The sequence below is a fragment of the Phalacrocorax carbo genome, chromosome 7 (genome assembly GCF_963921805.1).
Source record: "Phalacrocorax carbo chromosome 7, bPhaCar2.1, whole genome shotgun sequence".
NCBI lineage: Eukaryota > Metazoa > Chordata > Aves > Suliformes > Phalacrocoracidae > Phalacrocorax > Phalacrocorax carbo.
The window spans coordinates 24,144,725-24,155,344 of NC_087519.1; the positions used below are offsets into that span (position 1 = coordinate 24,144,725).

Here is a 10,620-nt window from a genome sequence, read left to right on the forward strand (position 1 = left end):
CAGTTCTTCCTCCTGAGACTGGTGTTGGCTGGAGGATGTTCATGGGGATGGCCAGAACTGTAGCAGCTTCGTAGCAATCAGTCCTGAAGCAGGCATGAAGTTGGAGGCTGTAGCTAAACTGAGGGTTTGTCACAAAAGACTTCAGCTTTAAGTGCTTGTCCTCTTGCAGCTTTGTGTTAAATCTGGTAGCAAGCAGGAGAGGAGGTGGCCGCCATCTGCGATGCACCTATACAACCTCCTGAAGAGCTGCCCAGAGGGCTGGCAGGAGATGGTGTGAGGCTGGCCTGGCCTAGGCTCACACATGGGGAGCCATCGGTAAGCTGTTCATGGATGAGACTGATGGCTGCTGCTCCTGGCACCACTGTGCCATGGTGATGCTCCCGGCAGGCACCAGGCTGCTGTAGATGTGACTGTGGCCTGACTGCTAAGAGCCTCTACCTGTGGGGACTCCACTGACTTGAAGATTGTCCCATCTGCCTTCCCTCCCACCCTCTCTCAAATCCCTCCTTTGATGTCCCTAGTGAACTCCAGCCATGATGCCAGCGCAGGCTAGCCCTGAAGCTCAGAGCTGTCCCTGGAGATGGGACACCCTAGTGATGCCTTATTGCAGCTAGTGGAGTGGCTGTACTACAGCTCCATTCCTAGAAGTGTTAAGCATGATGGCAGCCACGTCTGGAAAGACTGGTAAGGTAACCATCTCTCCTCCAAGGTGCACCATGGGATTTGCAAGCTTCTGCCCATCTCTAGCCCATACCTCCTTGGCAACCCAGTGCATGGGCCTCACGCTACCCACCCACTGAGCCTGGGGAATGAGATACCAGGCCTTCTTTCTAACCCACATCTCCAACTTGGCAGCACATGACATGGCACACACAGCATGGCACCATCTTACATCAACTCCTCCCAGCTGAGCCAGGCTCAGCCAGGTTCTGCCAGTGGGAGGGGAGCAGCCCGGTTGAGCTGGGGCAGAGACAACCCTGCCACTTGGCGTGAAAGAAACCTGGTTTCTCCCCAACCACGACCCCTCAAGGGGAACCAGAAATACACTTTGACCTCACTCCTGGCACATGGTGGGGGAGGTGAGTGACGTGATAGTGATAGCACACGACTAAATTTTAGCGGGCACGTTAGACAACAGCACTTGCCGGTCACATTGTTCCAGAATTGCATACCGGGACAGACCCTGCCCTTAATCATGGGTCTAATCTTACCTCTTTTCTCTCCAGTTACTGGAAATGGAGCAAGTTCCTACCTGGAGCTTGGCTTCTCTTGCAACCTGAAATCACAGGCAGGACACAGGTCTTGTGAGCTGTAATGAAGGGAATCAGCAGCTTGGGAGAGATGGGAGTGGCATAGGAAACAGAGCTTGGGAAGAGGGAAGACAGCCTGGCCTGGGACTGGTTGGCAGGGAGGATGGTTGCTGTGGTCAGCACTAACTGAAGGAACAGAGTCACTTCTTGCAGTGGTTCTGGGTAGTTTTTTTTTCCTCTGTGTGGCAGTGATGTTGGGGAAAGAAGTCATCAAAGATGGGGGCCCAGGTCTGCCTTTGCCCTTGGAAGACCGTGAGGTGCAAAGATGTGCACAGTTCGTCTCCGCGGAAGATGGGGAGAGCTTGACACAAACTCAGAGACAGTGCCACAGCTTGTTTTGTTCTGCTTGGACCTGGTGAACAGTTTCCTCTATTGCCTGTGTGATAGAGTTGGGCTGCATTGCATCTCTGAAACCATTTGTTCTAGAGTGCCTGTAAGTCAGGCTCTGACTGGGCAGTAGGAGACACCAGGGACTATCAATGCTCTTGGAGCAATTCTGCAAAGAGAAGGTTCCAGCTATGGCAGTACCCCTGAGGGTAGGACTTGCCCTGGAAAGCAGGGGCTGGATGCAGGACTGTTTCATAACAATGTGGGTGAGGCTGGTGGTGGTTACCACGTGGTGCTTGTAGGTGACTAGTCTGACATGTTGAGTACTCAGAGCCCAGGAGACTGTCATAGATGCTTCCAAGGCAGGGAGCAAGTCATGGACTGAAAGCTCACAGATGCCAGTCCTTTTGGTGGTGAGCTACCCAAGGTTCTCTCAGAGCATCTGCATTGCTGCTGCTGGCCTCTGGACTTGCTTCATGGTTCCACCTGCAAAATCTCTTGAACTTCATGTTGTGGCAGCTAAGCTCTGATAGACCCTTCCTGAGATGGTAGGCTGTGCCTAATAACTTGTTGCCTGTTTTGGGCTGTCATGTAGGCTTTTCCAGGTTTATTTTTTTCTGGGTAACTGCCATGCTTCCTGGAGGTCTGAAGCACTCTTCAAGACCTTTGTGGTTATGGTGTCTTCCTAAACTCCAGTGACTTAGTGCTGGCATAGCTGGTTGAGCAGCCCTGAGCGAGATCTCCCCAAGCAGCATTTTCCTCCTAGCCAGAGAAAAGCAGGCAAGAGAGGCTTTTAGCTCCTTCTGGTATCTGCTGAGCAGCCATTCTTGCTAAATCACACCTGATGAGTCAACTGGACCAAGGTACCGTCAGAAGTGACTTCCTGACTTGTGGCAAGCACTGGCTGTCCCTGGCTAGCTCAGCCCAAAGGAAAGCATCACAGGATGGATCAGTGCCTGTCTTCTGCATGTGCCTCAGTGTGGTGTGAGATGATGTGCTGATCCTTCAGCTCTCCCTTACCATAGGCTGCCTGGGGAGATGTTTGTGCTTGATTTGACTGGAGCAAGGTTTTCTCGGTGGTGGGTTGAGCTGCTTGGGTCTTACACAGCATGCAAGTGTTTGGATGGTCATCTCCTCAACCCAGCCCCCTGAAGGACCCTGGAAGCAGGTGGCTTGGGTGAAGGGCCTGCTGCTGAAGCTGGAAGGGTGTGTCCAGAGTGCACTAAGGGATGATATTAGTGCCTTGTGGGTGTACCTTTGCAGGCTCTCTTTGCCTGCCCTGGGTCATGTTCCCATCAGCTGTGTTTCCAGCTGGAGCAAGGCAACTCTTGCCAATCACCAGTGTAGTCTGCCCAAGGCTTGCACCCAGTGACCTGCAGCCTGGGGGAAGTGGTGACTGTGAAGTGCTTGTGGCTTGCTGGGGTGAGGCGCTCTCAGCAATGCAATTGAAGATGCTGCTCTGCATGTCAGCAGCTGGTAACTAGATGCAGTTCTTGGGCATGCTGGTTGGGGTCCTACCAGCTCCCAGGAGCACAATAGGGTGCTTTGTCCCTGCCTGCACAGGGAGTCTTCCTTGTATGTGGGAAGGTGGCTGGGTCTGTTCCAGCTGTAGAGATAGCTGTGAGCTCCACAAGATGCTGGGGCTGACTGCAGAGCAAAGATAAGCAGACCTAGAAGTAACTAAGGAGGAAAGGCAGGCCATCCAAGCTAAAGGTGGCTTGAGGCTGGATCTGTGTATTCAGTCCTCCCTTCCCCCCCCTCTTCTTCCTGCAGAAGGAACTGCTCTCCATAAAGTTAGTGGGCAAATAAGGAAATTGGGAGAGACAATGGAGGACTTGATAAGGAGAGTGAAGCACTGATGGGGTGTTTATCTGCCCCATTTAAAATTGCTTTGTGATTTTTAAGTAGTGCTGATCTTGTGCTGCAGCAAGGGGGAGGCTTTTTGCTTCTGGATGTTTCACCTGGCCTCTGGAAGGTGGCAGGCAGAGGCACAAATTTCTGTCCCAGAAAACAGCTGGAGAAGAGATGTAGAAGGCAGCAGCATGAGGCTGGTTGCAGTTGGATGGTGGTGTTTGTCTTGTCCCTACAGGCAGGCAAGCAGGCAATGTGGCCAGACTCCTTTCCAACTGTGAGCTAATGCAGCTCCAGAAACAACTGTTGTCTCTTCTGGTAAAAGCCTCCCTTGCTCTATTTTCCTTGCCCAGTGTTGGACATCTCCATTTACTCTTTCTCAGCTTCCTCCTTGATAGATGTAGTATTTTGAGAGATAACAGATCATCTGAAAGCCCTCAGAAATTTCTTCCCTACAGGGAGATGCTCTGGCTTGGCCTGCTGGGTTGCAATCATCTTGAGTCAACCCTATGTAGTCTCTTGTGGTGCTGGTCTCCTCTTCTAGATGGCTCTGGGAGCCCCCTGTTTGCAGAGCATCTCTACTCCCTGGCAAAATCAAGGTGCCTGAGGTGCTTTGAGGGATGTGAAGACAAAACCGCCTTGGCAGGTGCCGCTGTCCTAAAAGGTATATCCTCTTGGTTAGCTGCTGCCTCCAGTCTGGTTCTTCCAGTGATTTCTGCTGGTTTCAAAAACATCCTTCCTAGTGAGGGGGTGTTCCTGCCTCATCCCATCAAACCCTTAATCTTGCTGTGGGCTGAAAGACCTGGCAGGCCATTCCCTCACCCTGCCAGGATGTCAGAGCCTTGGCTTGTACCCAGGATCATAGCATCTGCACGAGCTCCTGCCAGCCTCTAGGCTGAGCCCCTCTGGCTGCAGGGCTACTGGCAGATGGGGCCAGTGCAAGTCAGGCTGGTTGGGTTTGTGTGTATGAGCATCAAAGACCTACAGAAGGAAGGCAAGGAGAGGTGGTCCATCAGAAGTGGGGGTTTACTAGTGTCAGAACTACAAACAGTGCATGTTTTAGGAGAAAAGCAGGATTTCTGTTGAAACTGCTGGAGGCTCTGGCCAGGCTTGGGGTGGGGTGTGCATGTGGGGCAGAAGCTGGCTCAGACCCCCTGAGGAGAGGATGAAGAGCCACCAGGCTTGGGGACTGGGGTGTGGGATGGCTGTCTTGCTCATGTGCAGCTGCTGTGCCTGCTTATGTAAAGCTGTGCTGCTTGTGCTGAGCCTGGTGTGGGATGGAGGCAGCTCCTGGGGTTAAGTGCATGCAGCCTCTTGAACACAGGGAGTTTCCTGTTCCTGCTGGGCAGGAGGAAACTATTTCCAGCTGTCGAGGGGAGGGGTGCTGGAGTGGGAGTCATTGGCCTGGAGGAGGACTGCTGGCTGCTGAGGAGATGTGGCTTTGCTGTGCAAGCACCTCCTGGTGACAGGGCTGGGGGGACCATGTAACCCCAGTCCTTGCACTGGCAGCTGCTGTGGTGGCCCCCATAAGTGTCAGTGATGCTGCTGCCCACACTGGGCTGTGAGCCTTCCTGGCCTGCATCACTGCAAGGAGATAACTGTGCCCCAGGCTGGGGAGCAAGGGTGCAGCTGAGCTGGGTCCCTCTCACAGGGTAACGGAGAAGTGAAGACATTGTACGTGTGGCACCAAGACAGCACTTTGATCATGGTACTAGATGGGGACCCCTCACTGGGGCAGAGGGTCTTGGTAATATCCATACCCTTGATTCCCTCCACCCAAGGCTGGAGTGACTGGGATGCACCTGGCTGTGGTGTGATGGAACAAGCTATAGGGCCACCTGGGAGCTGAGTTGATAGCATCCACTTGCCTCATGAAGGTGTCTGGCAAGGAGTGTGACCAGCCCAGTATGCCTGGCTACAGACAGCTACCTTGAGCCTGGAGCTGGTGCCTGAACAGGAGCCTGAGATCCAGCAGCTCTAACTTAGCTGATGAGAGGCTCCTGCTAGGACAGAGCCTCTGCAAATTTGCAGGCCGCCTCCTTGTAGGAAGTGTCGCAAAAGGAGGGACTTGAACAGCCCCAAGCATGAGCTCATGGACCTCAGTTACTGGTATGACAGCCCTTGTGATGATGGAGGGAGGACTTGGTCATAGCAGGCAGCTGTGTTTTCTGGAAGGTGCGTGTTTGTTGTCACCTCCAGCTCCTGTGATGAGGCTGCAGTGCCAAGGTCTTGGCCCTTTGCTGCATGTCTCTCTATAAAGGAATGAATGCAAAGCCTCTGGCTTTGCACCTCTATCAGGTATCAAACTTCTGATTCTTACAGGGGTAACGGTAGTAGGGTTTGAAGGGACCCACTGAGTAAGTGCCTAGCTCGAAGAGTAATTCAAGGGCTGTCACTGAGTCTCTGGGTGTCCCGGTCTTCAGCTCTATTTCTTCTGAAGACCTGTGTGCAGCTCCTGGAGGCCTCATGCAGCTGGGCTTGAGGACACAGGTCTGCATCTCCACTCCTGGATACTTTTTCAGCAAGACTTGTGTTCCATGTGCCATCCAGTGCATTGGTCAGGCAGCCTACTGGCTGCTAGGTAGTTAGAAAACACCTACCTCCTGTTACCCCTTATTGTCAGCTGAGCATCTAGCCAGCCTCGTCCAGGCAAGGGACAACCTTGCCAGGATGGCCTGGCAAGGGGAATGGTTCACGCTGGGCTCTAGGGGATTTTCTGCCTCTTTTCTACTCATTTTAAAGCAAAGAATTCTTTGGTGGTACCTAGAGCACTGAACATACCTGCTGTTCTTGATACCTCCTGTCTGCATTGAGGCTGTGCTCTCCTCCCACCGGCTGGGGAGGGAGGAGAGGGGGGATGGCTGCTTTGTTTCAGCTCCCTTTGCAAACAGCAGCAGAACCAAGCTCTGCTAGCTGCTCCTGCTGCTGGATCTGTGCTCAGTCAAGTGGCACAGATGCATCTCCTGCTGCTGTCAGGCATGAAGCTGCTAACTCAGCCCAGCCTGACATACCAGTCTTGCAGACCAAATGGGAGCACCTGGATGTCTGATACTCTTCTACTGGACATTGCCAGCTTGCTGCATCTGCTGACAGACTGGAAAGTGACTGTTCAATTACTGTTCTCATGTCTGCTTGTTGGGTCCCCATCCAGCAAATGGGGTCCTTGCAAAGAGCAGGCCTGAGCAGTAGATGTGGCAGTATTGACTTGCCAGGGGAGCCTCCAAGTCTTGTTGGTTTGCAGCTCTACCAATTTCTTACCATGATGTAGTCTGCCAGGAGCCTCTTCTGATGGCTGGGTTGTGGCTTAGGAATGTTCATGGTTCTCTTCTGTGATGGATGAAACAGTTCTTACCCTATGTGTGTCATGTAGAGATGTCTGGCCTAAATGTGTGGTCTTGAGATGCCTCCTTCTGCTGGCTGAGGGCAGAGTGGCCATTGCCTTGGGGTGCCACATAACCAAAGTGAGCCTCCTGTGCCCTGCCTGAGCCAGAACAGGGGGAGAGATGTAAACTTGGGATGTATGGGGGAGTGGGAGTGTGCTGGGGGAACAGCCCCTCCTTGCACACAGTTCTGCAGTGGTAAACTTCATAGCTTGGTGGTGAGGAGCTTTCCTAGCTTCAACAGTGGTGTTCTGCGTGATGTAATGAGCTGGGGCCAGGCATGGGTGTGAATTATGGGTGTGAATTTTGGGTCTGTCTTCTGGTTATGCCAATAGGCAGAAAGTACTTGATGTTTCAGGGGTGCTAGCTTCCTTTTTGGACATGTGGCATCCTGCCATGCTCCTTAAAAGAGGACCTGGCTGGGTCCCAGTGCCTGGTGAGCCTGAGCCTGTCGTGGCATGAGCCACCAGAGCTGGCCAGCATGGGGCTGGGTAGTGCTGGCATGGTGCAACCCCAGGGATGCTAATCAAATAGTACTTGGGGCTTACCCTGGAGCCTCCTTTACTATGCTGGAGACATCTCTACTCAGCATACTCATATGTGGCCTGAGGGAGCTGAAGGTTTGGGCTCCAGTTGAGTTAATCCTGGATCATGGACCTCAGGTGTGGCTTTCTTTTCCAGATGCGCTGGTATCCTCCCTCTGAAGCCACCCAGCAAGGATGGAAGTCTCGTCAGTTTTGTTGATTAGTAAGTAATTAATTACTCTTGGAGCCTGGTCCTTGTCTTGCTTGTCCCTGGGCTCTTGTGGGGAGGAGAGATGGGAACTTGGGCTCAGCCCCCACATCAACCCAAGGATGCGGTTGGGTTACATTGATGGGTGGTGATGGGGCCAAATCCACCCTGGTGGGAGAATGGAGACCCACCAAGCCCCGGGGTGGGGAAGGGGCTGCAAGTGCTGCTTGGGGAGTGGATCCAGCAAGCCCTGCTCACTGCCGCTCCTCTCCTGCAGTGTCTCCTCGGCTTGTGTTCCTCCTCCCTGCCTCTCCATGGAGGGATGTGCCAGGGATGATCACTCAGACTCTTCTTGGTTTGGTTTGCAGCCAGTGGACAAGGTGCCTGGCTCTGGTGCACTCCCCCATGGGGCTGCCAGCATCCCCCCTCCCTGGACTGTGAAGCCACTGCAGCCCCCACCACAGGCTGTGCACCACCTTGATCCCTCCCTCCCTCCCTCCCCAGGACATCCTGACTGAGCCTTGCCATCTGGCTGTGCTGAAACCCAGCCGGGGGGGCTTGGTCCCGGTCTTCCCAGGGCTTGCCCTGTCCTAGCAGCTCAGCTGAAGGAAATGAAAGGCAATGGGTTTTGCATGTTTTCTGGCATGAATTAAAACACTTAACTTGTGTATGTGTGAGTGTAAGTTTGTTTGTTCTAGCGTTTGTGTAACCGTTAGCAACAGGTCTTGGCCCAATGGATTGATCCATCAAGGTTTTCATCTTGCTTTGGTGAAGACTTGGCTTTGAGAAATACTAACTGTCCTTGTCTCACCCCTTCTCCCACCTCTGCCCTCCCCTTCCCAGTATGACCAGAAGAATCTGAAAAATGTTGTTTGGTTTTTTTTTTTCCAAGTACGATGCACTGGGTTTCTGTTCTCATCCATTCTTCTCTGGTTTTAAAGTCAGGGTTGGTTTTTTCTCTTCTTTTTTTTCCTTCAAACTTCTATATATAGAACGGCTGTAAAATATCTAACCTCTCTTTTTTTCCACATCCTTCTGATTGGAGAGCATCCAGTCCTGCCAAATAATCAGCCATCCTTATGGGAATACCAAACAAAGTTATGAGTATTTTTGTACCATGTGTAATAAGGAAATATTTATGCATCATAAAGAATTTGTGTGTTTGTGTGCAATTAATAATATAATTAAAGAGAAATTGTAATCCTGTAAGATAAGTTAATGTTTAGTTAAAAGCTTGAAAGAGAAGGGTTGTCTTCTGTAACAATGATTCAGTCAGGCATAGTAAACAAGAAATTGTGCAATTTTTGTTTTAGCATCTTATTGCTTGGTATTGAAGTGCTTTAAGTATTATATGACCATGGCTGTCTTGCTTGTATTAAAAGATTTGAGAATAAGTTGCTATAAAATTACTGATCCTATGAGAATGTGAAACTGGATAATATATGAAATGCAACAACAAAAAAAAAAATATACCCAGAGGCTGCTGTGACTCTTTTTCTGTGGTCTGTTGTGTTTTATTCTGGGGTTGTTGGGATGCTTCAGGGTCAGTAGTGCCTGTCCTCCTTCCTTTCCCCTCCTTGCCCTGTTCCCCAGCCCTGCCCAGAGCAACACAGGCTGGTCTGGGATGCTGCTGAACACCACGAGTGGGGTTGGGGCACCTTTTCCCCATAGGAGAAGGGCAAGTCCTTGCCTGCATGGGTGCATGTTCACGGGGCTGTTGATGCTGACCTCTTCCAGAGGCCTCTGAAAGGGTGACTACGAGCCTTTCTGGGTGTTTTTGTTTCCCCCTGCTGCGGAGGTTGAGGGCCTCTCTTCTGTGCTAGTGCCCTTCCTCCCTGCCAGTGGTGCCGTGAGGAGAGATGGCCATAGAAGGCAAACGTCCTCTGCAGCTGCATCATCCCATGCCTGTGCTGCTCCTCCTCCAGTGCAGGGTGTCCTGGCTGGAACTGCTGGCTCTTTTTGTGGCCTTATCTGTACCTGCTACAACAGCCGTGGGAACTGCAGACCTGGGGCAGGGGTGGTTGTCCTGGAGTGATGAAAGCAAGGCTGGATGTTACACCAGCTTGCTTAAATCCCAGCGGGGTGGCCTAGGTCTTCTCCCCACCGTGGTAAAGGGATCCCTGTGGCTGGACTCAGCAGGTCCCAGTGATGGGGTGCTCCTAGAGCCCTCCTATGCAGCTTCCCACCCCAGGGATCAGTGTTTTCCTCTCTCCCCAGGGCTTTGAGTGCTGTGCTGATCAAATGCAAAGAACAGGGAGAAAAAAAAAAAAAAGAAAGAAAAAGCAAAACGCAGGTCTAAAAATAGCCCTGCTGGCCACTGTGCCTGGGAACGGGCTCGGCTGAGCTCTGCTGCTCCGGGAAGTGACTCGCTGCAGGGCCACAGGCTGCCTGAGCTTGAGCAATGCTGCCAGCCCCTTCCCTGTGGGATCCCCCTGCCCACAGTCCAGGCAAAGCTTGCTCCTGCCTGTGTCCTGGCTCTTGCCTGAATCCCAGCTCCTGCCTGGCCGGCTCTCTCCTGCTGAGTCTGTCCTTGTCTCACAGCTCTGCTCACCTAAGCGGAAACACTCTGGAGAGCAGTCAGGGCCTGGTGATGGGAGCTGTGCAAGGCTTTAAATTATAGAGGAGATTTTTTATATATAAAAAAAAGCCTTTAGCACATGCATTAACATGGCCAGGCAATGAATAATTTATGCCTGGCTCTATTAAGCTTTTACACTGGGACCCGTGCAGCACGGCTCGCCTTGGAGCTAAAGTAGGTCACATCTGCCTTGAGGGTCCCTGGGCATCCCCCTCCCTCGGCAGTGCAAGCGCAGCATGGGCGTGTGTGCACATGTGTGTGCACACATGTGCGTGCTTGCTGCCTCTGTCTCTGCCCCTGTGTGTACGCAATGCCCCTGCCCCTCCCATACTGCTCCCACTTGCGTCCTACTCAAAGGGCCACTCTCTGGGCAGTGAGCTGGGGTCGAGGAATGTTCCCTGGTCTGTGGGTGGGATGAAGCTCCAGAGTGGAGACCAGCTCT

The 10,620-nt window shown here is 52.4% G+C and overlaps 1 protein-coding gene across 2 annotated transcripts in view; it reads left to right on the forward strand.

Moving 5' to 3' along the window:
* RBPMS2 (RNA binding protein, mRNA processing factor 2) overlaps nucleotides 1–9,094 on the forward strand; it is a 29,066-nt gene extending 19,972 nt beyond the window's left edge. Inside the window, exons 7-8 of one of the 2 annotated variants that reach the window (XM_064456951.1) lie at nucleotides 7,550–7,615; nucleotides 7,878–9,094. In XM_064456951.1, coding sequence (XP_064313021.1) covers nucleotides 7,550–7,612 — 63 coding nt within the window. In that variant the 3' untranslated portion in view covers nucleotides 7,613–7,615; nucleotides 7,878–9,094. The remainder of the gene's footprint in view (nucleotides 1–7,549; nucleotides 7,616–7,877) is intronic. The other variant, XM_064456953.1, reaches the window with a different exon arrangement.
* Nucleotides 9,095–10,620: the final 1,526 nt, after the last annotated feature.